This window comes from Lepidothrix coronata, unplaced genomic scaffold, assembly GCF_001604755.1.
Source record: "Lepidothrix coronata isolate B3197 unplaced genomic scaffold, Lepidothrix_coronata-1.0 Scaffold44, whole genome shotgun sequence".
NCBI lineage: Eukaryota > Metazoa > Chordata > Aves > Passeriformes > Pipridae > Lepidothrix > Lepidothrix coronata.
The window spans coordinates 5,179,648-5,207,612 of record NW_016690224.1 but is presented as its reverse complement, the minus strand read 5'-3'; the positions used below and the strand labels follow the sequence as shown (position 1 = coordinate 5,207,612).

The window sequence follows — 27,965 nt, the reverse complement described above, 5'->3', positions numbered from 1 at the left end:
AGGGCCGCAGCATAACTCTCTTTCCATGGCAGCTTTGCCCTGACCAGCACACGTGACTGTAGTGGTGGGGGCACAGCAGCACTGGCTGCAATGGGACCCCAGGCTGAAGAGAAGTTGCACTTGGGTTGTTGCAGAGAAGACTGTCATTGCATAGTAACTGCTGTGCATGTGCCAGCAAGAGCAGAGCGAGCATGAGTAAGCTTATTATGCGATAATCACACCTTCATCTTTCTGGGTAGATAAACTGCTGAGGTATCCAAGTCTGGCAGTGAGGCACAATAACTGTCTGAGGATGAGCAAGAAGCAACCGGGTCCTTTCCTCATTGGAAACATATGTCTGATTTGATGCCATTATCTTTTTCTGGTTTTAAACAGAACATTGTTATTGAACCACCTGGTGCCACTTAATTACCTGTGTTTGATTACAAAGATGTTCAGTAACCAGCTTTTTAGGTACAAGCTCCTTCAATTTTATATCCTTTTGTGATGTGCCCTAACAAAGCCTCTGTGTCCATTTCAAAGGCTGGGTCAAAACTTCCCCTGTGGGCTATGTCAGGCAGGCAGTGGCCGAGTGCTCAACCTCCTCTTCTGAACTTCGGGAAATCTGCATCGAGTTTGAATCCTTTCAGTTATAGTGATAAGACCTACAAGTGCTGACCTATAGGGCCAGTGTCACCGCGGTCCCGTGTCGGTAGGCTGAGCATCCAGGTGGAGCAGTCGGGTGGGCCACGACCCCCACAGCGTGCTGGCCACCGGTGCCGGCGCAGAGGAACCACCCGAGGGGCACACCTGGGGCAGGTGGGGCACCCAGCGGGGCAGGTGCTCCCCTCCCCGGCTCTGCCCTGGGAGCTGCGGGAGCCTCGGGGGTCAGGCCTCCCACACCGTCGCCCCCGGGACGCCGCCCCCAACCTCCCCGTCCGCGCCGCCGCCGGGGGCGATGGTCCCGCGGCTCCCGCCCGCCGCCGCTCCGGGGGGCTGCGGCCCCGCCGCTCCCCCTCCCCGCCGTGCCCGGGGCCGCCGGGCCCTGCCCGCCCGCCACGCTGCGGGAGCGCCGCCCGCCGCCGCCCGCACCCCTCGGCGGCGCCGCTTCGCCTGCGGCGCGCCCCGGCCCGAGCCGGCCCCGGCGGGGGGAGGCCCCGGCTCACCTGGAGAGGCGGCGGCGGCGCGGGGGGAGCCCCGGCGGAGGGGGGGACGGTGCCCGCCAGCCCCCGCCGGAGCGCCCCTGCCGCGGCCTTTGTCTGCGCTGTCACATGGGCCGCGGTGCGGGATTTAAGCGGGTCTCCGCAGGACATGCCGTGAGCGGCGCGCCGCAGCCGTGCCCGCAGCGGCAGCGCTCCGCCCGGCCGGGGATGCGGCTCTAGCGGCCCCGCGATGAGCGGCTCCTCCATGGCGAAGAGCGAGTCCCGCACTTCGCTGCTGAAGGCGGCGGGGAGCCGGCGGGCAGCGGGCGGCCAACCCCAGCCCCGCGGCAGCCGCGTCCGGGACGGCAAAGGACAAGGCGGGCAGACGGGGAGGGAGCCGAGCCAGGAGCCGCTCCCCGGGGAGCCCAGTGCCCGCAGGCCGCTCTGCCACCCGGGCGCCCGGGAGGACGGAGTGAGGGGCGCAGGGAAGCTGTCACATGGACGGGGGGAGAGCCAGCCCGAGCCGGCGGAAGGAGGTCCAAGGAGAGGCAGTGGCAAGGAACCGGTGCGGACACCCAGGCAGCACCACCACCTCCCGCCGCACGCCAGCCACGGTCACCCCCAGGACCAGCATCAGCTCTCAGACAGGGATGGGGAGGAGGCAGAGGAGGACTTTTTCTTCAGTCACAAGCAGAGGTCCAGCAGAGAGTCCCTGAAGCTCTCGGAAGGCGCTTCACCTCTGTCCAAATCCAGCAGCAAGTGCTCCACCAAGTCCAGCGGCAGCGATCGGTCGGAGGAAGCAGATCCCCTCATCCAGCAGCTGCACCCCATGCTCAGCTCGGTCTTTGGCCAGGTAAGGGGCAAAGTGCCCCTCGCCCCCCACTCCTCCCTCTCTCTCCCCCACTGCCTTCCCTCCGCGCCCCCCTCCTCCTGCGGCTCACGGACCTTCGGCTCCTCGCCCCGGAGCCCTGCGCACCCCCGGGCGCAGCCCGCAGCTGTAAATGCACTGCTTCCTGGCCGCCCCTGCCGAACTTGTCCCGGCGCTGCGGCACGGCCGGGGCGCTGCGGGGCCGGCCCCGAGGAGGGCTCCGCGCCGGGGACGGGGCGCGGGTCGGAGCCCCCTGCGCCCGCCCGCCCCGCCGGGCGCTGCGGAGGGCGCTCTCGGTGGTGCTGACGGGGGAAGTGCCGGAGCTTTGCCGGTCGCCGGGGGAAGTTGTGGCTCTGCCTGCCGAGGGTGAGAGTCAGAGAAGCGGATTTTTAAAATCTATTTACTTATTAGATTCCATCTCTCTGGCTCCCCGCCTTGCTTTGCTGTATTTGTTTACATCTCCTTATGGTACATTTCTGTACAATCAGCATATGAATCATTTCTGATGGCAGAAGCTGTCAGGAGAAGGTAGTGGGGAGAACGACAAAAAAAGAAAAAAATCCTGACCCAATTCTGAAGCCTTCCCAGTCACTATGTTAGGATGGAACAGATGCTTTCGGTGTTTGCAAGCTCTTTTGGTATAAAGCTGTTGCTTTTAGCTGCTTTTGGTAGTGAAATTACCCAACAGGGTTACCCTCTAAAAATGAAAAGGCAGAGGGAGACCGGCTTGAAATTTTCTTTTAGAGACATTTAGGGATGCTACTGGGAGATGTAATCTCCAGGAAGATTAATGTAACTGCAATCTCCCAGAAGCACAATTATGGGCATAAGCCAGTAGCCTGGGCGGGTAAGTTCCAGCCCTGGAAGTGATCAAATAAACCAGAATTATGATTTCTGGGGTCTATTATCGTTAAGTCCTTTTTTTTTTTTCTCCTAATGTAGGTTTGGGAGGCTTTGCAGGGAGTCCATTCAAACTGAGATTATGGAGAGAACTAGAAAATTTTTTATGTTTGGTTGGAAGGAGATGATACACCCGTATGTTTAATCTGGGAGTGTTGTCTTCTTCTGTTCATCTTGACTTCTCTAGATAAAAATCAAAGCACATCTGTTCTCCTCAACAGTTTTCCATCCTCACTGACAGTCTGCTGTTTATGAATGTTATGGTTGTGTTTAACTCAGAACGAGTATTACCCTCCCTGTGCCAACGGTGCACCAGAAGTCTCGGTTAAAATCTTGTAGCAGCAATAAGGAAGAGCCTGCTCAGCAGGTTGGTGTTCAACCAGGTTACACAAAGCAGTATTGCAGCATCAGGCTTTGAAATCGGTGGACTTGGTTCTGACTTGTGCTGTGTCTGTAGTTCTGAGGGAAGTGAAGATGTATCTGAGAACAGATTTTAAGTCTATGGAGCTGTATGTCCTCAAAGTGTTGGACATACAAACAAATCCATGCCAGGGCTTCCACTCACGGAAACCTCTCTGGTTCTGGACTCAACCCTTACCTGAACGGTATCTTTATTTTACCTGCTCTGCTGCTTGCATTCCAGCGTCAGAAGACATTTCTGTAAACTTAGCAAAATTTAACTGTGGTGTTGAACAATGCCCTTTACAGAAGTGAGACAGATACAATTCTAGTTTTCATTTTTGTGCTGGGTACCTTGCACCAGTACTTACACACACCAGCGCCTTTCTTTTAGAGTGTAATGTTATTTATTCCCATTTCTTTCTGTATTAATCTCTCGCTTGCTTTCTTTGAAGTAACGATGAGTGAATGACCATTTAATGGAGATTTTAGGACTGACTTTTGGGAGTAGGGTCTACTAGATCCCGCTTTACAGAGGACTTGTGGATACAAGCTGGGGAACTATAATTTAGGATGCACAAAGAGCTGGTTACAGGAAGAGATATGTGAAGTTTTTTTATTTTTCTGTAGTGATATCAAAATCCTGGGGTGAATAAAGGCCCAAGGAGATGATATATGGAAATTCTGTCATGGAATGGAATTATATAAATTTTGTTTCTGTGAATGAAGAAACAAATGTGTAAAAATATGCATGAAGCTTTGAGACAGCCAAGGACTTACACCTTCAGGAGCCCAAGCTGCAGCCTGGGCTGAGGCAGGATCACAGGCACAGAAGTGTCCAGGGTTGCAGTCTGAGGCTGCAGGTGCTGTAAGACCAGTCTGCTCCACGTTGGAATTAGAAGACAGCAACAGCTCGGCAGATAATTTATTTAATACAAGAACTTCTCTCCAGCCCACACAGCCCACTGTGAAACAGTTAAAACAGCAATTTTGCAGTACATAGGAGAGGAGCACAGTGATGCATATCTGCAGCAGCAGAGCACTGTGGTCCAGCAGCACCAGTATATCTCATCCCAGCTCTACAGATGTGGAACATCATCCCCCTGTTCCACAGTGGTGCAGGGATGTGGTCACGGATGCAAACACTACAGTGGTACAGTCAGATACGCGGAAAAGATTGCAGCGATGGCTTCACGGAGATGTCGTTGTTGCAGTAACAGCAAAAAGGAGCAGTTTGGGACTACAGGGTTGTGTCTGAGGGAGACAGATTTGTAGCTGTGCAGAAAAAAAGACAGAGTGAAGGCAGAAGCGCCGTGTTTATATAACCAGCACAGCAATATAGTGCACTGTGGGTGTGTACTCTGGGAGAATGCTAAGATACTGCCAGGATACAGGATGCAGTGATATTTTATTAATTAGGCTTATGCTATATTGGTGCAGTGATGCTCTAATGTAATTAAGCAATAATACTCTTCCAGGATATTTTACCATTTTCCAAATGAGTGGTACATGAATTAACAAAAGTAGGGTAGTGTAATGATGTATTAAGTATAAGCCAGGATGTCATCTCAGTGTAATGACATGTTTGCACGCTGGCTCAGGCGGCAGTTGCAGGAAAGCACTGTGCTGTGGAGTTTATAACCGGGTTAACATGCAGTGTGTGCAGCTCCCAGTGCCTGGAGAACACGGCACTGACGATGCGGTGGTGTGGTAACGCAATCCCGGGGCAGAGCAGAGCAGTGATATTGGTGCCATGCGGTAGGAGTTTGGCAGTGCACGGGTGTGATAATTGTGTAGTGCTGTACCCTGACAGAAGAGTTTAGCAGTCTACTGATGTAGTAATACAATATTGCAGACGGGAGCCATTCCATACAGCAGTGATTGCTTCTGGTGTGATATTAGCAAAGGGCTGCGCGGATCTGACAGCACCATCCCGCTGTACCAGAAGGCAGCGAGTGAGGTGTTACCACTATGCCGCAGTTTTGGAAGCACAGCTGTGACTTAGCAGGAGAACAACGCCACGCACCTGGTGACAGAGTGCACTGTGAGTATGGGCTGGCTGTATGTGGGACAGTGGGACAGCAGTGTTTTAAAGTAGCCCTGCAGTGACAGGAGCTCAGTGCAGTGCGAGAGCAGTGCAGTGACTCACGGGTGTAGTTGGCAAGGGATGTGTGTGTGATAATGCAGCAAAGTGGGAAAGTGGTGAGGAAGGGGAGCGTGGGGAGGATGTTTCATATAATTTTGGCCTGATAGCAGGATAGTGTTGGATTGGCCAAGTGATAAAGGAGTGTTGTGGAGCACAAAGGAGCGTGCTATCACCCCTGCAGAGCAGAACATCTTGAGGGTCCTGTAGTGTCTGTAGTGTGGCTATGGATCACAGTTTAGCAACAGTGCAGTATCGAGCAGTCGCTGTCCATAACAGCAGAGGAGCAGTGATCCCTCGCAGCTGGGGTGGCAGTGAGGTGGCAGCCTGGCAGCAGAACACTTTGTTATTGTACAACCCTAGCAACAGCAGCACAGAGAATGGGGCAGCAGGGACCGCAGTGCAAGTTTTGTGGCATTCCCGGGGCAGCAGTGATGTGGCCGCAGCACCCACGGTGCAGCAGCAGCCTGGCCCCGGGCTCACCGCACGGCGCTGTGCGGGGACTGCAGCACAGAGACCCGCCGGTTCTCCTTGCCTCATCCCTCCTGTGCCACACCACCGGCTTAGCTGGCACCTTTAAGAAGAGCTTTCTCTGGGCCTTTGCTATGCAATATTAATTTGTAAGTGATCCTGCTGTGTGAGACCTGAACATTTTCAGAGCCGTTTAACTTTCACACCCTGCCTGACTGTTAAATTTTTCAGTGAAGTGATTCCCCAACAGTTTTCTGTCAATTGCCTCTGTACCATGCCTGGTAGCATGGGGATCAAAGGGGTCAAACAATGGCGTAGAGAATAATGAAATATTTACAGAGTTCTGCTGTTAGCACTATGGCCAAAGGGGCTTTTGTATTTCTATTTGTACAGGGAGTTTAAAGCCTCTCCTGTGTGCACCATCTCCCATTCCTGCTTTAATGTCAGCGTCCACATTACCATTATAATAGGGAAAGAATCTTTCTGCGTTTCCTGTAAAATTTTCCTTTTCTTGTCCTGCTGCATCTTCCTTTACTCTTGAGCTTTAGTTCTTCCTAACTGGCTGTACCGGGATGACAGAAGCGTCCCCGTTTTGGGACAGGAGGTGTCCCCAAGCTGCCTGGGTGGAAAGCAGGTATCAAGAACATTCTTCTCTAACCAGCCAGGAGCAGGTAGGGGAAAAGCACCTTGTCCAGCCTCTCACCCTTCTGGTCTCCTCATCTGCAGGATGGCCTTGTTCCCTCCCATGGCTTCAGCTGATTCTAACGAGAGTTTTGCCCAAGAGCAGTCACTGCCTCAGGACTTCTCTTGGAGCTCCACCCATGGAAAGCCAGGGTGTTCCGGTCAGCCCTGCCGAGGGAGAGTGGCTCCATGGCTCAGTAATGGAAGTTTTCAGCTGCCCCTGTGTATTAGCAAGGGGAGGCTGCAGCGTGTTGGGCAGCGCTGGAGCGGTGACACCAGCGATGGAAACTCTCGTGTGGGGATGGCAAGGTGAAGGTGAAAGGTCTGAATTTGCAGGTGCTCGTGTGCTGTTTTATACCTGTAAGGCAGGTGAAGCAGTGGCGTGTCAGGGCTCGTGGCAAACTGAGACAACCTCTAACAGCTGCTCGTTTACACTGTTAAATCAGTACAGTAATGTAGGGTGAACAGATTTCTGGCTCAGCATGACCGACCGCCGTAGTGATGCTGGTCCCGTGGCGCAGTCTTGGCTCGCTGGTATGGAGCGTGGGTGCACGGGTTAGGAGGCAAAAAAATCCCGGAGAAATGCCGTATCCTGCCCCGACTTTCCCCCCGTGTTTCATGGCACCTCTGAAGGCTTGTACCGGCCGCAAAAGGGTCCCTGAAGGGAGAGGGAAGGGTGTCCCCGGGGCCGCAGGGGACACTCCCGTGGCCGGCTGCTGCCGGTCCCGCCGGGGCTCCCCGGTCGCGCCGCTCTCTGCCGCGGGGCTCCGGGGCTCCGGGGCAGTGGCGGCCCCGGCCCGGGCTCCGGCGGCCCCGGGGCGCCCCCGCGCGGCCCGTCCGGCCCGTCCCGGGCCCGCTCCCCGGTGAGTGTCAGAGCCGGGAGAGTCCCGTGCTTGCCGTGATGTAGGTGCCAGGTGCGTGTCACAGGAGTCCGGGAACCTGCGCGGGGCTCGTGCGGCCTCCGTGCCTCCATCCCTGCATGAGCTGCCACAACCCATGTCCGTGCATGTAGCCTGACATAAAAAGCCTTCGTATACATGTCTTGTCTATGTACACACAGCCTACTCGTGCAGCCTCTGCTAAATCTCCTGTGTGGCTATACAACCACCTCTGTACACGCTTATGCACCCCCGTGCTTAAAGCATCGACCGGCGTATGCGCACACCCCTGCTGCTGACACCCGCCACACCTTCCAAGGTATGTCTCATGTTTTCTGTATGTAACAAACTCGGACACAGAGAAACATTGTTCCACTCGAGCACATCCACTCGGCTCCTCCCGTTCGCAGCTTGGAGGAAAATTTATCACATTTATTGCTTGTAAAGAGCTTGAGGGATGTGAGCCAGACGTACAGAATCACTGAGGGGCAATGGATAAGCCTCCTGCCTGCAGCGGGTCTGCCAGCAAACATTAATCTTTGTCAGTGATTTACTTTTTAAACAAATCTGTTTTACAAGGCTATAGAAAGACATCAAAATAAAACCAAGCTAAGAGAACATTCATTAAATATTCTGTTCATGAAATATACAGCAGCATGATCTAATGCACTGAAATACACAAACCTTCTGGTTAGATTCAGCTTATCTTTGGAAAGAAGCTTTTGATGATAAATTAATCATCATGTAAATCAGTTCACTGTCCATTCCATCAACCTTTGTCACTTTGATTTTTGTTTTGTGCAATACTGGGTGTCATCACAGTGTCAGGGAAGTTTAGCTTTAGCTTTAGTGCCTGGGCTGCAGGTTTGTCAGCTGAATTAGCTGTGGTCCTTTGTAGCATTCCAGCTTCAGTAACTGTTTTTCCCTGATGAGTCCATGAGTGGTATTGATTTCCAATAACAAGCAGCTATATGGTGTGCATCCAGTAAAAGACGCCTAGCTAACTTTGGGCTCCCTTTCAATAATCCTCTGACATTCCTCTGACCTTAGAGAGCAACGGCAGTGCCAGTGAACTTGAATAATCTTCCAATTTCAATCAAATGCCTTGCTTAAGGATAAAGACAAAAGCCTGTCCTAGCTTGAATGGTCACATTTACTTTTCTAGTACCTTCTGCACCAGCGTAAGGCCATGAACTCAACATTCTCCATGAATGAAATCGTTAGCAATATTCTAATATTTCTTCCACCCATTCCTCCCCTAATGTACTTTGCATCTTGCAACCATCTTTGGAAAGAATACACAGCATTGCTTCATCCCACACAGATAAAAGACATTCTCTGTTCTTGGAAGGAAACAGGCAACCGCGTAACATTGTGAAGCATCATGTCATAACAGTTGAAGGCAGGAAGTAGAAACCCTCCAGCAACCCCCTGTGTTCTGCTGAAATAATACACAAAGGGTTTAGGTAATTTGGGACCAGCTGTGTTGAGATATAACCAGAGACCTTGTCCTGGGATGTGGAGTTTGGTCCCTCTAAAGATGCTGTCAGATCCTTACTCAAACTAGAAGTGAGGTGGATCTCGCTTTCACGGTGGCGTACCTCACGTAATGCTGCAGGGTTGGTTTGGAGTATTGGTTGGTTGGTATTGGTTCCCAGATCTCTGCTCATCTGATGGTCATCCACACTTTCAGTAGCACCTCAGTGTGCCAGCCCAACACTCACCCTGTCCCTCTTATCTTGAAAGAGGTGAAGAAGCCAGGTAGAATTACCTACTTTTGCAGTAGTCCCAGATAGACAGAGTGGCACACAATTCTCATATTCTGGAGCAAAGAGAAAGGACCATGTAAGGTTTGCTTTAAACAACCTCTGTACTGCGTATACGTGACAAATTCTCTCAGCAGCTTCTGAGCTGTCAAGCTTGTACTTGTCTTTTTGTAGCCCATTGATGATCTTCAGGATCATCAGCAGAAAATATCCACAGCACATTGTGTTCTGGCCAACACATCTCCTGCGTAGGGACTTGGAAGTTGGGCTAATGCAAAATACATGGACCAGATCTGCAGGGAAGGTGTCAGGAGAAGGCACGTTCCCATCTATTTTCATCTAATGTAGAATGAAGCCAGCTATTTACAAACAGAGCTGTTCCAAACAGAAGTTGACAGACAGTCCAGGCTTTGTTACCTTGAAAGGAATGGAAAATATCCTTGGTCTTTTTAATAACCTTTCTGTTGTTTGTGATTGAATATGATCCAATTGCTCTAATGGAGGAGAATATTATGCACAGCATGAGTCAGCAACACTTTCTTCTTGGAACAGCTGACAGCAAAGAAAGTTCCCAAACTCTCTGCAGAAATATTCCTCCCCCTAGATGAGAATCTGGACTGCATCCACCAATACCTGCTGGTGCCTCCCCTTGAGATGGACCTGTACGTGTCTGGCTGGAATATGGAACCATCCGAAGTTCATTAGAGGTCAGAAGACACAACTTGATGTGCAACAAAAGCACTTGGGAGCTGATGCAGAAGAAGAGAGGGAAGTCAGTCACGGAAGTTTGGAGTGCCAGGGCATGTTCCAGTGATCAGGAGCTTTGAAATGAGGCCCTCGACAGCACTGGCACCGGGAGGATGTTACCTATTCCAAATGCTTAGTCTCATCTGAGGTCAGCCAGCAATCAAGACTGGGTTGTTTCCTGTGAAATACAAATCTACAGCTACCAGCTAAAGGGTGATTGGGAGCAGATTTGAAAGCTACTAATTAGTATATGCATTCTCCACTCTGGGATAGGAAAAAATAGACCAAAAATTCCCCTATTAGAATAAATTAAATAAGGTGGCATATTTTAAAATACTAAATGTTTGAAGCATGCAATGGGCTCTTAGTAGAGCTATGGACTTCAGTGAAAAGATGTTAGGAATGAGTTTTCCCTGCTCTACTGCATACTCCCCACTACCTATCACCCTGTTGCACTGTTTGTGTTGTGCTGAGAACAGCCATCTGAGGTAATGTTCCAGCAAGTGAAGGATTGTGCACTGAAATGGGCCTGGCATCAGAACAGTCTCACTGTACAAATCCATACTGCCACTGGAAATTTTTGCCAAGCAAAGCTACAGTTTGATAAGCAATCTCAAGTTTCATATTGACTTTTATTCTTTCTGTTGTGTCTGTTGGACATTTGCTGCCACTGGATAAAGTTCCTGGCAACTGCCAAGTGATTAGCTATGGTGGGATCCAACATTTTCCTATGAAATGAGCATTTCTGCCAAAGGTGCCAGCCCAAAGCACAGCACTGCTGCTTTTTAAAGAATCCAGACATATTAAACCACCTAAATCATTCCTTGTTCAATGCCAAGTTGCCCAGCCTTCTTCCTCCCCTGTGCTCAGGTCAGTCACTGTGCCAAGTGCTTCTTTCCCGTGAGCCAAGACCTCACTCTGTGCCAAGCTGCATCCCCTGAGGTCTCTGCTCTCCACCTGGGACCTCAGGGGAGAGGAAGGGGTGCACAAACATCAGCAAGACTTGCATTTCACAAAGTTCCTACCAATTTTTAGAAAGTTTACGACAGAGCCCCAGACCTTAAAAGAACAGTGTGATTGCCACAAAGAACAGTGTGGGAAAACCAGTATACATGCATGTGCAGCCCTCCCACACGCATACTGACTACCCCAGATATAGGCATACCCACAGATCAGCACCTACACACAAATGTTTTTGACACACTTATTCTCAGCATCCTGTTCTCTTACAGCAGCCTCAGTTGGAGGAAGGGAGAAAATATGTTCCTTCCAACCTAATCTTCTAATGACCTTTCTGCCAACTCCACTTTCCTGCCTATCTCTAAGCTGCCCGTGCTGGTGATGGGAAGAAGATCCCATTGTAGAGAGTGATTTTCCTTCTCAGAGCTCAGCAGGGTCTGTTTGCTAGACTGAGATGCCCCTTGCAGCTCCACTAGAATTCCTGCAGAGTTGAAGAGTTGTGCTGCAAACCTCGTACAAGTGGGCTCCCGTTGCCTCTTCCCTTCCTGGATTGCGAAATCCCTGCCAAGCCTGGCAGCAGGTCTCAGCCCTCACTCTGCCCTGCAGCTGCCTGTAACTGCAGGGAAGAGAAGCTGGAGAGCTGGAGAGCAGGCGCACGCGGCGGCGTGCCATGGTGGCTGGATCTGAGTGCTCTGGTACGAGCTCATATTTAGAGGGAGACCATCTCAACTTTTGTTGAGAGGCTTTTAGAGCTCTGTGAGACACACTCCACAGCTCTCTTCCAAAGCTGTCCCACAGCAGTCTGGGGGCTGTGATGGATTCTTCTGGCAGGAGATGTCTGACTCCCTTGCTCCACTCCCTCTCTCTGGGAGAATGGGGGAGATGGGCACTTCTCAATTGCAGGGCGTTCCTGGCCTCCGTGCTGCCTGTCGGGGGAGATTCATTAACAGCAGGAAGGCAATTCTCTCTCCTCTGTGCTCTGGAATTGAAGTCGTTTGTCTCGGGAAGGAGCCCAGGCGCCTCACTCACTGTGTGGCAGCTTCTGCTCAAGGGAGACAAGCACTTCGTCAATAAACAAGGAGCCTGGGGAATGGCTGCAGCTGACAGGGGACATTATTAATGACTGGCACTTCTTCGGAGGGTAGATCAGCCTCCCATTAGCTGCTTTAAGAGGGGAAAGAGAAACAGAGCTAAAGATGGCAGCCTTAGAGGAGCTGGGAGTTTCAGCATCCTGCAAAGTGCCCTGCTGTGAGGCCCCCCGGGCTAGCACAGCCCCCCCGAGGAGTGACTGTGTATTTCCCCAGCATTAGGAGTCTTCAAACTGTGACAGCAGGAGACAGGCCCAGCTCAGGAACAGTTTCACTTCCCAGTCTACTGTGGGTGGGCTCTGCTATGGAGGTCTTCCAGAGCAGAGCTTCCCCATCCTCTCTGTCCCTCTCTCAGTCTGCCCTGGATTGAAGGAGTGTCTTCCAGCATCTCCTGCTGCAGCTTCTTGTTTAGGAGCTTCTTTGTGTAGCTCTTACCCAGGCCATGCAATGAAAAAAGCATTGAAGGGATCTGAGAGGAGGCTGTTCCACTGCCTTCACTCTTGGAAAGTGGTTAGTACAAGGAAGAGCAAGAAACACCATCCCCTATGGCCATGCACTTCTATCTGTGACTGGAACTGGAGAAGCTGTTGACTTTTGTCATAGTTGTACTCCTAATATCATCTCCTTAGGTGGAAGAAGCCTCTAAGATCTGAAGCAACTGTTGATTCACCTCACAATCGTACTTAATTTGCCACAGCACCATCAGGGTGGAAGGAGAAATCCTTGCTTTGTTGTGACACTGACAGTTCATCCTTCTCTGTCCTACAGCCCCAGAGCTGCCAGGAGAGTGAGTCTTTGGCTCCTACACAAAAGCATGTGGTGCAAGTACTCAGCCTGTGGCTTAGGTCTTTGTTGAAGCTTTTGTTTGGAACCACACTCACAAAGAAAGTTGTGACAGTTCTCGGCTGAACACCTGAGTGTCCAACCAGGCTGCTGCACGACAAGTGTCATCTTGGTCTTCGGAGTTCTTGAAAGAGGTAGCTTTTCATGCCACGGCTTCTTATCACTGTGGAGCTGCGTCTATGATGGCTCCATAGCTTAGGGTGCATTCACTATCCTGTTCAGAGCCAGTTGCCTGAGTGTGATGATGAGTTTCTGTGCAATTTAAATCTCTTTTCAGATTGAATGCTCTTATGCTCAGCCTGAGATTAGAGGAAAATGTACTGGGGACTCATCCCTTTTCTTTTGGAGATTATTCTGTTACCACAACAGGCATAAAGTCCAAAGTTTAGACTTGGCTCTAGGTTCAGGTGCTTCTTATTTATTCCAGGACTTGAGTGCTTGGAAAGGGAATGGATGGATCTGACCTCCAAATTCTTTGCTTCACATTATCTTGGGGCTGTTCAGATTTAGGTGTGAGCCCATCTTTGGCAGACTTATGCAGGTTAAACTGCCTATTGATTTTTACTTGCAGAAAGCTGGAAAAACTTTACCATGAGACTGGCTCAAGGTCTCTCCCTTGTGGTTAAAAATTACCGTCCTGAGGCTGAACGTTGTAGGGTCCTGGGACTGCTGTCTCCATGCTTGCTTCCACCATGGAGGGAAAAAAATCAGTCACTTCTAGGTCTGCTGAAATTTATAAGCTGAAACAGGTCCCACCCAGATAAATGGTCCATTTCTGTTCCGAAACGAGCTCTGGATTCTGCTCCAAGCCCCTAAGTGGATTGCCTTCTGGCCAGCCTAGCGCTCTGGTGATTGAAAAGCCAAGAGGAGTTAGGAGGGGGGTGGGTAGGGATGCGATGTTCAGAGGCTGTGTGGACCCAAACTAGCTGGATTCACTGAACTCATCACTGAAATCACTTCTTGCCTTGCCTCTGTTTTAATTCTCTCTGAAACAGCCCTCTCCTATGAGTGAAACAATCTTGCCTGCAGATTGAGGGGGGTGGGAGGGATTTGAACATTAATCTGATGTAGATTATACATCCGCCTCCCTCTCTCTCCCCTTCTCACTCACTCTCTCTCTCCCTCTCTCTCCCTCTCTTTCTGTCTGTTTCTCTCCCCTCCCTCTCCTTCCTGCTTCATCTCTTCAAGAAAGTGAACATAGAGTAAAATACGGAGAGAGAGAGGCAGAGAGAGAAAAAGCTCCCTGAAGAGGGAAAGCCCCAGCAGCCAGTAGCTGTTTGGATTTGCCTGGCGCTGCCTTTCTTGCTTTGCTCCCAAGGAATACCTTTAATGGGATCAATTGCTTCAGTTCCTTTATAACCAAGTCCAACGGAAAGGCAGCCTCAACATATTATGGGCAACTGTGTGAAGTCTCCACTGAGAAACCTCTCTAAAAAGGTATGTTCCCTGAATCAAAGTGCGCTGTGCATTTCCAGCCCTGCTTCTTGGGATGGGTGACATTGCGGGCAGATGGGAATGGGAGGTGGGAGAAACACAGAGATGTGTACAAAGGGTTCAGCTCCATTCACCAGACTTTTTGTGTAAGAGCTGCTCTTGCAAGTGCAGCCATTAGAGCCCAGGACACTGAGAGCCATAACGTGTGTAAATAAACATGTGTGTAGGCTTGTGTCCTGCTCAGTGTGTGTGCACAGCTGTCCTCTTGGTAGGTGCGAGCATGTGCTTGTTGATGTGCACAGTGTGCTGGCACACTTCTGTACAGGCATCTTGATGTGTGTGTGCACGTGTGTGAGTTTGTGTGTATGCACATGTGAGTTTGTGTGTGTGCACGTGTTTGTGCTTGTGCAGGTGTGTGAGTTTGTGTGTGTGCACGTGCTTCAGCTGAGAGGTACCTGCATGAGCAATCACGTGTGTCATGGGCGTAGGGACGTGTATCCATGTACGTGTGAAGGGGCACATGTCTGCGCATGTTCTCGTTGGTGTGGAAGAGTGTGCACACCTCTGAGCCCATCTGAAGTGTGTGTCCTCAGCTCTTCACGTCTCCTCATACACATCCTGAGGGGCGTGAGCAGGCGTGCAGTGTTTGTTGTGAGTGCGTAACGGGGGAATTTGTGTGTACCACACTGGTGCCCCTGCTTGTACGGTGCTGTGTGTGTGTGGACACACCCACCTGCTAGTGGGTGTCCTCACAGGAGCCTGTGTGGAGTCATGCATGTGTTTTTCTGTCTATCCATCCTTGTGCATGCACACATCTAGTTTTGTTGGTGTGTGTTTGGGCACAGAAGCATGGTTTTCTCTGTGCTCTCTTGGTCCATGCGTCTGTTTGTCCGTGGATACACTGGGCCCTGGCTGTGTGTTCGTGCATCGTGTTGCACGTCAGCATGGCCCCTGTGTCTCCATGCTTGGGCCCAGCTGGACTTCATCTGTGAGCTGCCACGTGTATCTGTTAGGCTTCAGCCCACAGTCTGCTCTGTGCTGAGGTTTTACAGTGATCCCAGGATGAATTTGATTCAGGAATGATTCTGCTGGTAGGGACAGGATTGAAATGGGAATGACGTGCCCCAGAAAACTTTCTTGTTTGACTGAGGAAGATCTTACAGCACTGTGTACCTGTCAGTCACACGGTTCTCAGCTGGCATTGTTGCAAATCTAACAGCTCAGCAAAAAGCTACACAGTTCACTCCTCATAAATTAAAAAGTTATGCTGAGCATCCAGAGCATTGCAATGAGGAGCTGCCTCTGTGGAGACCTTGACGACAGTGAAATCCCACTGCCATCAAGATCCCATCCTGCCACCCAGGAGATCTTGCCACCCGGGAAAGCTCCTCTGGGAGGGAGATGCTGGGGAGAGGACCTCCCTAGCAGAGAGTTTCTTCTGGCTGTATATTTACCTCTTCTGTGTAGAAACACAATTTGCTTGTTATCTCAACTTCTGTAAACAAAGCCACTAATGGCACAGTGCTGCTGCGAGGGAGCTGGGATACATGAGGAGGGAATTCATCACCAAGCAGTTAGGCAGTGCTGAGACCAGTCCCTAGGTCAGGGTGACCTTCAAAAGAGGCAAAGGTAGTTGAGGTTCACCTAAATGTTGTACATGTGAAAAACCAGCTTGATTGCTTGTGGGTCACCTCCAACTTGGAATGAAAGGAGTTGGCTGCAGCTATGCTCAGCATGATCAAGGCAATTGCAATTAAAGTCTGACATGTGGCCAGGCTCTTGAATCAAAATGGATTCAGGAACTTATAAGCTCTGTGTCATCAGTCTTTTAGGTAATTTATGCTTTTTTTCCTAAAAGATGCTTTGAATAATGCAGTTTGTGCTTAGTTACAAGACCTGGGACGTCAGGACTGAAGAGGGAAAGTTGCAAACTGAATTAGAGAATTTCTCAGACACTACTCTAGTGAGCCATGATTTAAGGCCTTGGGCACTCATCCTGACAGGTCATGGGACTATGATGTTCTTTTGATCATGACACACATGATTATAGTGGAGACTTTGCAAATCAGTCTTTAACATTGCACAATTTCACCTGGCTGTTTTATGATCCCAGTCATTTTTCTCAGATTCTTGGGCAAACTCATTTTGCTGAACTGTTAAAGAGGAGGGACTGTAGACAACATGTGGGAAAGCTGCTCTTGGGTGACAGTCTGAACTCCTGAACACGTGATTTCAACCCAAATTTTGGGATTCACTCCCAGGCACCAGCTGGCTTGGTCTGGGCCTGGCTGACACCAGGGTACCTTGCTTGTTCGGGTGGCAATGATCAGGCTTTGACTCCATGTTTCTGGTTGTCATCTTCAGTTTCCCACTGTCACAGTGTCCCCGCAGTGATCCCGACAGCCATCCTGGCTGCCTTTCCCTCTGAGAGACACTGCAGTTGGGACGGAGGCCCCTCGTGACTTGCTGCTCTGCAACGTGCCTCTGACATGCAGGCAGGAAAATGAAGTGAATCCTGTTGTGCTTCTGCTATGCAGAAATTAAAAGCTTTGGCATCCAGGTCCCTTGCTTTGCCATCCAGGTCCCTTGCTTTGCCACCCTTCTCCACCACTTTGGCCATCTCTAAATCAGCCTGGTCCCTTCCTGCTCCACAATCTGCTTGTCTGACACAGCCAAGGGCCTGACTCAGCCAGGAAGGGTAGTGGTCCTTCACTCAGGGAAGGGACAGAGAAAGCCTGATCTTCCCCGTCTTGTTCTTGCATCCTCCTTGTCATCACACTGCTGTTTCCCCTGTAACGGGCAGCTAACATTGTTTTGCCCCATACCCATTCCACAGCTCCCTTCCCCACTCTGCTGGGATGTAGGAGGAACAATGGTGGAAGGAACTTGTGGGGATACTTGCAGGAGAACCTGTGAGACTGCTGGCAGAGGGAACATCAGATGCCATAAATCCTGCCTGCAGTGGCAGAGCAGGGCAGGGAGCCCTTGTTGGGATCTTGCTGAGCTGTGCATCTCGGTGTCCTGGCACCGTGGCAGGTTGTCTGGTCACGATCCTGAGTGGCTCTTGGCAACTGTTTTGTCAAACTGGCAGTCTCTATCTAGACAGAAAAATAATGGGATGACTATTATGAGGTACCACTCTGTGGCTTGGTAATAACCTCTACTGACTGGAGGGGTCGGCAAACAGGGATTTGGGACTGTGGGGCTTTGCATCTTTTGCGTGGTTTCACTGGAATTAAACACAGAACTGATGTGGGCTATTTAAGTGATTCATATTATTTGGTATATTAAACTGAGAAATGTGTCAGGAAATAAAGCTGATAATTTTGAAAATACATTGCACTGATATCACAAAGCTGTGCAGTTCCACACAGATGCCTTGACATTTAGCTGAGCTAGTAATATGCCATTTGTGGATGGATGCTCATCTTTCATTTTTTTAAGGACAAGTGTCCTATGTGTCAGATTTAATCAGAGACAGATTCCTTCCTCAACCGTGACTGCAACAAAAACTCTTTTCTGCTTCATCATGTTCTTTCTCCATCGCTTGCTTTTTGAGTTGTTTTTGTTTTGATGCTTGATATTCACATGACATTTTACATGAGCAGATTGGTGTAAGACTGTGTACAAAAAGGCAAACTACAAACCATGCCTGCAATGTAATAGCACATGGCAGACACAGCAAGTAGACAGAATAGTCTCAGACAAGTGTGAATGGGGTGTGTGTGTGCGTATCTGGCCTTTTAGCCTAAAAAAGCACCTCAGGCTTTAAAGAAAAGGGTTAATAGAGACAATGACAATCGACAGCTTCTCTGATCACCCCTGGGAACACTGGCTGTAAAAGTAGAATCATTCCTGAAGAGGAATCTGATGTATGATTAATGTTTATTCTGTAAAACCGAGGGTCCTGTGGGTTGTGTTGGCTTTTTATAGCTGCATGGGAATATCAGGATAAGAGGTTTTTTGCAGAGCCAGGGAAATGCATTTCTATAAAAGGAAAGCAGTGCCTCCTTATAAAATCCAGTGCTGGATTCTGTTCTGGAGCCCTAGCTTAGCAGGACGTGTGCACTTAGGAAAATGCGCAAATGCATACACACAAAAATGTTGTGCCCGTGTCTAATCTCCACCTCGGGAGTGTCAGTGATTAGAAGAGGCCAGGGCAGTAACTGCCTGAGACCCTGAGGATGTAACTAATTAGTAGCAAAGAGAGTGTGAGCCTGCAGTTGGCAGAGCCACCTGACGCTGTGAGCGGTCCTCTGATGGTATGTTAAAGTGGGTGATACTGTGTTGCTGAAGTGTAAGGTGGAGCCTCCCGCAGTGGCTTTGTGCGGGCTCTGCCTGGTCTCCTGGGGATGCCCCGGCCGGCAGCTCCGCCCTGGGCACGGACTGGCACACGTATTGTTGCACTGGGCTGCGCTCGTCCTCGGCAGCTCATTCCAGGGATCGTTAACTCTGGGGCTGATGTGGGAGCGCGGCGCTTTGGGCTGTGTCTGGGTAAATGTGAGCCGTGCTGAGAGTCTGGTGTCATTTCAAAGAGAAATTCTTCCAGTTGGTTGTACTTCTATCAGCTTTTGAAAGTGAACTCCCGGACTTACTGCTTCTGTGCAAATTCTAATAGCCCGGTGGGGGGGGTTGCAGTGTGGACCAGACGAAGGAAATTTAGCAGTAATGTCTCTGCGAGGCGGTTCAGTAAAACTTCAGAGGAACGAGATGGGGAGGTAACATCCTCTGTTGTGTTGTTTGCTTGCTGCTGGTTGGCTGGGAAGATCCGCCATGACGAGAAGACGAGCTATAAGGCTGTCCAGACGAGCGAAGAGGGGTCGTCGGCTTGCGAGTACCAGGGTCCGCTCATGGTGCTGGCCCAGAACTGCGCCGTCATGCACAACCTGCTGGGGCCAGCATGCATCTTCCTGAGGAAGGGCTTCGCAGAAAACAGGCTGCCTGTACGTAAGTTACACCCAGCCGGGTGAGACACGCACAAAGCCACGTGGACGTGAGCCGGGGATGCGGATCCGTCCCCATGCTCCGTCTGCGTGGAGCTCTGAAACCCCCAGCCCTGGGTCTCGAGCGTCCCGGCTCCAGCTCCAAGTGCAAATACAGTCACAGGCAAATGTCTAACCTGAAGGATGCGCAGATAGACCTGTGCCTAAACACCGAGAAAGGAGGATCTAAAAATGCAGCTATGGAAGATAGATCCAAGCCTGCACTCAAGTAGTAGGAAGTGGACTCAGGAAGAGCCCAGTGCTCAAAGCAAGACATCCACCTCTCATTCCCAGAGGCTCAGGTTAGCATTTAAGGCCTAAATAGCCACTTAAATGCAAATCGGGGCATCCATATTGGGAACAAGCTGTCCATATTTGATAGTATCCTGTCAGTTTACAGTGAGCACCCTAGTACCAGCAGAAATAAGCAGACATCTTCCTCCTCACAGATACCCAAACACAATCTCTGGTGCACTGTCATATCCAGCCTGACACTGCAGCAATCTCAGCCAATTAACTGAGGAACATCAGGCTGTCCTCATATTTGCAAATAGTGCCAGGCTACCAAATGCTATTACCCTCCCACACACATACACAGATAAATAGCAGAACCATGTCTATCCATTCAGTCACACCTATAGTAACTATGTGTTCATATGCATCTAATGTGTGCATTTATATACAAACAATAAAAATATGTGCTTGTATGTAAATTAAAGTGTATGCACCTGGACATGTGAAGGATACATAAATACACACCCCAGTATTGTGTCTTTAAAAGAACGAAAACATATTTTTGCATCCAAACATTCTACTCCTACAGTAACATGAATTTAAAGACATACAGAAACATATGATTAACATGTCTTTTATGGATATGTAACAGTGAATATATGCATTGTTAGATATTCACAGGGCCTTCCATATTCCTATAGTAAAACAAAGCTCACTCCAATTACCTGAGAACCAGAGTTTTCTTGCCTCTGTAAGAAACCTCTGTCTTACTGTGTGTTGATGTGGTCATTTACAGCTGTAGGAGACACCTAGGTCTTTATTTCTGAAACCTCTTCTTCAACCAAAAACCCAAAAAAGAGTCTTTAAGTGTCGTTATGGATCAAGGGGCTTTTGTTCTTCCGAACCTTTACCCACTAAGTGATCACAGAGTCCCTGTGCCAGGTCACTAAAACACAACACATATTCTCACACAGGCAAACTTGCTGGCATGCACAGAGCTACCTGTCACGGGAGATAGATCCTGCTCCCTAGTGGAAGGCTCACAGCTGGACAGGTATCCATCTTCCTTAGGCTGTGGAGGGTCATTGTACCCTAAGAAGTCCCCTAAGTAGGATTAGTGATGTCTCTAAGTACCCTGATGTAGAAAAAGTGCATCTGATAAACAGCTTTACTTTTACTGACTCTCTAGATGAACAGGATTTATTGTACATAGAACAGAAATAAATGAGGGTAAGACCATTATGTATAATGAACTCTCTGGGGGTCACCTCTGCTCATATCTAGGATCTAAACTCTTGGAACAGTTTCATTCCTCTTCCCATATGCTCTCCAAAAGCTTTAGAGTGATTCAGCCCATTTCATCCCAAGCAATTTTACTCCTTTATCATTTTAGGGGATCTTCTTTCACATTTAAACAGAAAACCTCTTCATGATGTTAGTTATCGCTTGAGTCAGATTTTTGGAGGGACATAAACCCTCCCCCTCCTTCTGCATTCGCAGTCTGTGGCTCTCTGATGGCACAATCTGCATGTGCAAAGATACGCTCAGAGCCCTGCCAACGCAAATGCCTTGGTGTGCAAAATTGGAGCCGGTGCTGAAGCCCCCACTTCTGACATGTGTCAGTCATGTCGGTTGCAACGTGGTCTTCGGTGGGTGAGGAGGAGGATGGTCTTGTGACGACTGTGCTGGAGGAAGGCCTGGGCCCCACCCCAGCCACTCTCACAAGACAGGCGGCACCGCGGGTGAGTCACGGCACCCTTTGCACCGCGGCGCGGGCGATCACAGCCCTGCACCTGCTGTGTGCCCAGCCACGATCTCCAGGGATTCATGGTTGCCATCTCTGGAATAAAGTGCACAAGGTGTTGGAACAAATAATGGGTGGTTTTCATGTGCTGTTTTATCTAAGGCAGGAGGGCAATTATGCCTCCTGCATCCGGTCCAAGGAGTTTGAATGGTTTTATTACTTGGTGTTGATGAAAGCAGAACAAATGGGATGACATGTTTGAAAATACCAGGTCTGTGAAGGATGAAACAGCAGAGCCAGAGCGCTCCAACAGTTCCATCCAGCACAGAGATGCCTCTGGGAAGGTTATGAGTGGCAATCTGGTCATTTCTCTGGCACGGCCCCCTTTGCACAGACGTAAACCAGTGTGTGTCCTAGTTTGCTCTGCACGCTGAGCAGCTGCCATTAGAGTTTCCAGGGGGGCCTGTGGTTAAATAGCAAAGGATCATCCTTCTCAAACTGATCAAAGGCACTGTCTCCAGGGACGTATGGTGAGGCTGGAGGACACCTGGAAGGCAAGGAGAAACTCCCCACGGTTGAGGGGGAAAGCCGAGAGTGAGACGACATAAGAAATTGCGTTTCTGTGTTTCCAAATCCTCAGATGTTTTGGATTTGCCTGGGAGCCATGAGAGGAATTAGAAAGGGCATTTAAACCAGAAAGCAGTGCATTTCCATGCTCATCTTTTCTTCCTGGTGCAGTGTTGGAATTTTCCTGTACTCTTTTATATCCTCCCCCTTCTTCCAAGAAATTCAAATTGGATGTTTGAAGTTGCAGTGTTTCCTGAACATGGTGAATCCTTGTCCTGTTTTGTTTGTAGATAACCTTGATGATGTATATGTTGTGTGTCTGCTTTCATGCCTGGTTTCAAAATGCTTGGATATGGAGTTGAGGCTGGGAGAAAGGGGGGAGTTCCTACCTTTTTGTGGGGACAGACTGTAGGACATGTCGCTGGGACATTGGCTGTGAGAGCTCATGGCTGTCACTGTCCTGCCAGAAGGACAGAGATCAAGCAGTGATTTGAGCAGATGATGATATAGACCTGCTGGTTACAGAGACTGCTTCCAGCTGTTTTGATTTGGCTGTGTCAGCGGGAGCTGCAGTAGAAATACAGTCAGAGCTCTAGAGGAGATCATAACTGCTGCAGGGACAGTCTTTGCTCCAGAACCTGGTGCTGGGGAACAATGTAGGAGTTTCAAGGAGGTGCCAATAGTACCATCAGATGGGGAGGCCACACATATTGCTGTGTTGGCCCAGGTCTCTTCTGTTTTGAGGGAGCACTTGCCATCCCCCTGTCCAGCAGAACAGAGGGAGAGGGGCTTCCACAGGTTAACAACCCTCCCGTTGGGGAGGAGAACTGGGAAGCCTTCCTAGGTAGATGGTATTAAACATGTCATCACCTTCTTGTTTCTTCTCTCACTTTATGGCTTGTCCTAGAACTGTTTGTACCAACAAACAGCTATTTTGAAACTATGTTTGTGACAAACAAATGGCTTTAACATAATATGTTTTCTTTTTGCAGGACAGAGAACTGCGTCCGGAAGAAATTGAAGGTAAAATTTGTTGCTTCTTCTCTGTCCCCTTTCTCCCTGCCCAGTGAAAACCTACTGCCCTTCCAGGTTGGCTCCATGGGGTAAAATAATTTGGGGCAAACCAAGGGACATGTTTACTGGAATAATTCCTGAAAACCCCAGCAAAAGAAATAATATATAAAACTAGAAGAGTACTGACTGTAAAGGAATTTGCATCTATTGCAGCTTCTTCAGGGTGGGAGGAAAAGTAAATAATGGGATGTTGGCTATCAGGGAACTGCTATCTCCCCCAGCTCCCACACAAACTGTTGTAGAGCATGGCATGACTGTCTGGCTCCAGGGAAGCTGTTTTACTTGCTAATCCCTACAGTGAGAGGTTTATAATACAGTACAGGTGTAAAAGTTGGAAACACTTAAGAATTTCAGTTTCTTTATGAAGAACAGTTTAGCAATGAACCATTTATGACACTTATTGTCCAATCAAGCTTTTCTGTAAGGAATGGGTCAACAGTGCTGCTGACAGAAAACTTAACGTTGCTCCAGTGATTGCCTCTTTCCAGGGAGATGTGCTGGGAAAATACAGAGTATCTTAGGGAGTCTGGCCTCATAAAGTGCTGCTGATTCTGGGGAGGTTTCTTGGAAAAGGTATTTCAAGCTGTCTCTGACAATATTGTTCTTTTTGGATCCATTCCCACAGAGTTAAGAGAAGCCTTTAAGGAGTTTGATAAAGACAAGGATGGGTTTATTAACTGCAGGGACCTGGGGAACTGCATGCGGACCATGGGCTACATGCCCACTGAGATGGAGCTAATAGAGCTCTCCCAGCAGATCAACATGAACCGTGAGTAATTCCCACCTGGCTGTACCTGCCTGTTGCTGCTGTGCCCTACATCATTGCCTCAGGCTCTCTCAGTTCCCTGCTGCCTCTTTTCATTTGGATTTCGCCCCCCCCCCGTTCTTTTGGTTCTCATTTTCACTCCCTATCATCTCCCCTGTTTGTTTGTGGTCCCAAGAAGCCGATGCCTTTGTTTTTGCTTATCAAAGGGACTGTGTGGACTGTGCTGTGTATGGAAACAGTGAGTGGAAGGGTTGTCCTTCATGCTTATGCTGTCAGGTATAAAACTACCCTTGATGCAGGGAGTCAGACACCGGTGCACAGGTTCTGTGTGCTGTCATATTGAAGCTGTTGTCAGATGGTGTCAGAATGAAGGAAGAGCATGGGAAGATGGAGATGGTTTGGTCAGATGGGTGGTGGATGGCTGTTCACTCTGCAGCGGTTGTTTGTGGATCTGCTGTGTGCCTGGGGATAGGCTGTGAGTGAGCTGAGCTGGCAGTGTCAGATGGGAGCATCTGCTGCAGTCACGGAAAGATGTGACAAACGTATCCAATTCATTGTAACTGTGTTTGTGCCCCTTGTCTTTCACCGTCATTTTTGTCACCTCTCATCTGTGGCAGTGCAGGGTCTCAGCCTCAGCGAGGTGGGGAAAACGATATTTAGTGCATGTTATTTCTGACACAGGAGGATGTTAAAAGGACAAGTTACTTCACAAGGGAAGGAGAACAGCTGTGACATATGCGCCCAGTCACACGCAGACGCATCTGATAACCCTGGCACACAAGTGCTTGGGAATTTGAGAGTGTTACTGACAGCTTTCAGACAGGGCACTGACGAGTAAAAGAACTAATACAATGATTAAGCAGTTGGACGCGCATTAGCTGCTGTAATGGAGCAGGACTCCACTGCTGCAGGGCACTGCCCGGGCCACACAGGCACATCGTGCTGTGCCCTTGCCGTGCCCTTTGGCACAGGCGCAGCCCAGCCTGTAAGCGTTGGAACGATCAAGCCTCTAATACGTAGTATGTGATGCCACAAAGATGTGACAGTCCATGGCTGCCTAATATGGGATAGCTTGGGCTCATTCTGCCTAGCCCATAATCCAGAAAATACAGTGTAAAACTACCTCTGCTTTTCCTCCCACTGTCCCACACCCTCTGTGCTTTGCTTCCTGGAGAGCCGAGCACTCTCTGGGGCATGCAGAAGTGCAAAGTGAGTGCTGGGCACGGAGTTCTTACACACAATCTTTCATCTTGTCCCAAGTGGGTGGCCACGTGGATTTTGAAGATTTTGTTGAGCTGATGGGACCAAAGCTGCTGGCAGAAACTGCAGACATGATTGGTGTAAAAGAGCTCCGCGATGCCTTCAGAGAGGTGAGTGCTCCCTCCCACCTGCCCCCAGAGAGTGAGCAACAGGAGACAGGAAAGAGAGAACACCCACTGGGGAAAGGAAGAGGAGAAGGAGAGAGCAGCACAGTGGAAAGACAGAGAAAGAGCCAAGCCAGGCATGGAATAAGGGAGGAGCGGAGAAAGTCACTAAGATAAGGGAACCCTTGAGGCAAAGAAGAGGAAAGATGGTGCAGACACAGCAGTGAGAGGTTTCTGAGGAGAAAAGACAGACTGGATCCAAAAGGCACCCAAAAGAGGAAAAGGAAAAGGGACACAGAAGGAATGAAGAAAACATAGGGCACTCAGGAGCAGGACAATACAAAATCCAAACCAGAGCAAGATCCATTTCCATTAACTGTATTTTCCTCGCTGGTATTTTTCATGTACTTGCAGTTTGACACCAATGGTGATGGGGAGATCAGCACCAGTGAGCTGCGAGAAGCCATGAAGAAGCTTCTAGGGCAGCAGGTGGGCCATCGGGATATCGAGGAGATCATTCGAGACGTGGATCTGAATGGAGATGGGCGTGTTGATTTTGAAGGTGAGAAGGGATCAGCACTCACTGCCCATCTACTCTGCTGTGAGTCAGAGTTTCAGCTCAGAGGCTGAAGCGGAAGGGAAGATAGGCATGCTCGGGGCCCAGGTATCTGAAGTGTGGAGAAAAAAATCAAGCAGAATTTTTTTTTTTCTGGCCAGCTGAATTGTTTATTTGTGCATCATCTCTTGCTGCATCTCGGTTTCAGTTGGGTCTCCATAATTCTAGGATGTTAAGAGATAGAACTTGTCACAGAGAAGCAGATTCTGGTGCACATATGCTGTGCCAGCCTTCCTTTTATGGGGCATTTTCCTTTCTGTCAAATCTATTGCAAGAGCTCCGAGGTGGCTGGATTGCTTTGGAGAATGAATTGCACCTTCCTTTTCATCTGGCTCACCTTGTTATCTCGGTTTATAGAGAATTTGTTTCTGTGCCTTTATGCCAGAAGATGGTCATGTGCCAGGTGTGCTCACTGAGTGCAGATATCTGATCTAGAGGTGTCATGTTAAATTCTAGAGATAATTCATTTCTTCTCACACTGTTCATGCCAGAAAGACTTGGGAAAATAAGAGTGGTTAGGCTACTCTCATAGCCATTAGCCATGGTAGGAGCAATATTAATAGTGCTCAGGGTTTCTGGCAAGGAAGCAGTTGATATCAGACAGCTAAGAAGATATAAGAGCTGGAAGGTGTGAGAGCATGGCAGGGTGCTTGTTTCCCTGGTGCAAATCCAGATATCCCTTTACAGTAAGGGTGAAGCACAGGAAATACAGAATTAAAGTGAAATTGATGTAATTTTTTTGGTTCAGAGGCATTCCTGGGTCTCCTACATGACAAGGTGTCTCAGTCCTCAGGATTACTGAAGCCTCTGAGGGCTTTGAAAATGCTAAAAAACTGGAAGTGTCTCCCTAGAAAGTGTCTGGTAGCTGCAGTTGTTCTAATGCACTGGCTGATTACATGACAGTAGCTCTCCTTGTTTCCCACAGCTAAATTATGTTAGACAGCTAAAATACATGAAATGCTATCCCAGTATCATTTTCTCTGTGAGTTACTGCTTTAGTTGTCAAAGGAAAGCTCCATCAATGGAAAAGGAGAAGTCAAGGGGGTAATTTCCACTGCCCTCCTCTTTGCAGAGTCATTAGTTCCTCGTCAATTCAAGTGCGGAATGAAAACACATTTATATTTGATGGCATTTACACTCAATTTGAGCAATTGTAATTGACTTCACAAGCTGCAGGGTGGTCAAGAAATAGATCCAGGGCATCCTTACAGTTAACTTGTATCTTTAAAAGAACAAGAAGTCCATCAGAGTAAACTTTCCTCTACAAAAATGCTGGTACCCACCAGAACCCTTGTGCTTTCCCACACTGGTGTCTCTGAAGTGGCAAGCTTATTGAGAATTCATACCGTGTTCCCAAGACTGTAAATCAAGGTTCCCTGAAGCTCCAGTGAAGGGAGACAACGCTTGCCATAGTGTCTCACAAAGAGTCGCTTGTGCAAACAAGACTGTACGTGGCTGGGAAGGAGTCCAAGGCAATGAATTGACCTGATAGAGGGATCTTATCACCATGTCTAGTGCAGGGATTAAAGCACATTTTGTGTGAGCTCTCAGGGCCGGTCACGGAGCGCACAGACCTGCTGGCAGTGTGGGGACTCCTGGTTTCACCCTGGCTGCCTGCTGTCTCCGGGGAATGAGAGCTGGGTTGGGGATGGTGGGTGCCTTCTGCTTCAGGGCTGTCTTGTGTTGTTGGTTGCAGAGTTTGTTCGCATGATGTCCCGTTGAAGATTATTCTCAGCCTAAAGAAGAATCAGCACCTTAGAGAGGGCAGAAGAGGACCTAGATGGAGCATCTAGCCCCGATGTTCCTACCTGAAGGTTTATCGGCTGGCTGCAATTAGGACATTGCAAGATGACCTGCTGCTCCTCCCTCATGGTGGTCCCCATGCCCCTCCACCCTTTCACACTGTGAAAGACTTGCAACTTCCTACAACTGGAACCATTCCTTGGAGATGATTGCAGGAAACTGCAGAGCCAGGACTTGCCATGATGCTTTCATGGGATATTTGCAACTTTAGACTCCTCCTCCCCAGCTTTATTCTCCCACCAGCTGCTGCAAAGCAAAACGAGGAGAAATCCTCTTGGCTTGGTGGATGAGGGCAAAGCCATTGGGACTGGTGGCAGCCTCAGGGCGTGCTCTGCACTTCTTGGTTTCCCTTGGTGAACCGTGTCTGTGTTTGCTGTCTCCGTGTGTGTGTCTATCTGTGTGGAGTTATTTATGCTTCCCCAGCTCTTATTTGCATCTCCTATGGTTATGTTTACTAAGAGTAAATTAAATACATGTCTTGCGGGGGGAAAGCGATAAATATGCACGTTGAAATGA

At 49.3% G+C, this 27,965-nt stretch overlaps 1 protein-coding gene across 4 annotated transcripts; it reads left to right on the top strand.

Moving 5' to 3' along the window:
- The first annotated feature begins 1,371 nt into the window (after positions 1 to 1,371).
- Positions 1,372 to 27,965, top strand: CABP1 (calcium binding protein 1). Of its 4 annotated transcripts, none has more exons than XM_017814399.1 (8): positions 1,674 to 1,974; positions 14,054 to 14,302; positions 19,066 to 19,242; positions 22,819 to 22,849; positions 23,526 to 23,669; positions 24,927 to 25,036; positions 25,445 to 25,592; positions 27,343 to 27,931. In XM_017814399.1, the coding sequence occupies exons 2-8, from the start codon at positions 14,258 to 14,260 to the stop codon at positions 27,366 to 27,368; spliced, it is 681 nt and encodes a 226-aa protein (XP_017669888.1). In that variant the 5' UTR covers positions 1,674 to 1,974; positions 14,054 to 14,257; the 3' UTR covers positions 27,369 to 27,931. The 4 variants fall into 4 exon arrangements, with proteins under 4 accessions (XP_017669887.1, XP_017669888.1, XP_017669890.1 ...); XM_017814401.1 differs by lacking the exon at positions 1,674 to 1,974 and adding an exon at positions 4,914 to 5,332; XM_017814400.1 differs by lacking the exon at positions 1,674 to 1,974 and adding an exon at positions 7,669 to 7,780.

Bases quoted from the DNA above. Each gene is read 5' to 3' on its own strand.
- CABP1 (XM_017814398.1), top strand. From the start codon at position 1,372: ATGAGCGGCTCCTCCATGGCGAAGAGCGAGTCCCGCACTTCGCTGCTG. The intron at 1,975-19,065 runs GTAAGGGGCAAA...TTGGCTGGGAAG, and splicing joins TCAGCTCGGTCTTTGGCCAG to ATCCGCCATGACGAGAAGAC. The intron at 23,670-24,926 runs GTGAGTAATTCC...TCTTGTCCCAAG, and splicing joins CCAGCAGATCAACATGAACC to TGGGTGGCCACGTGGATTTT.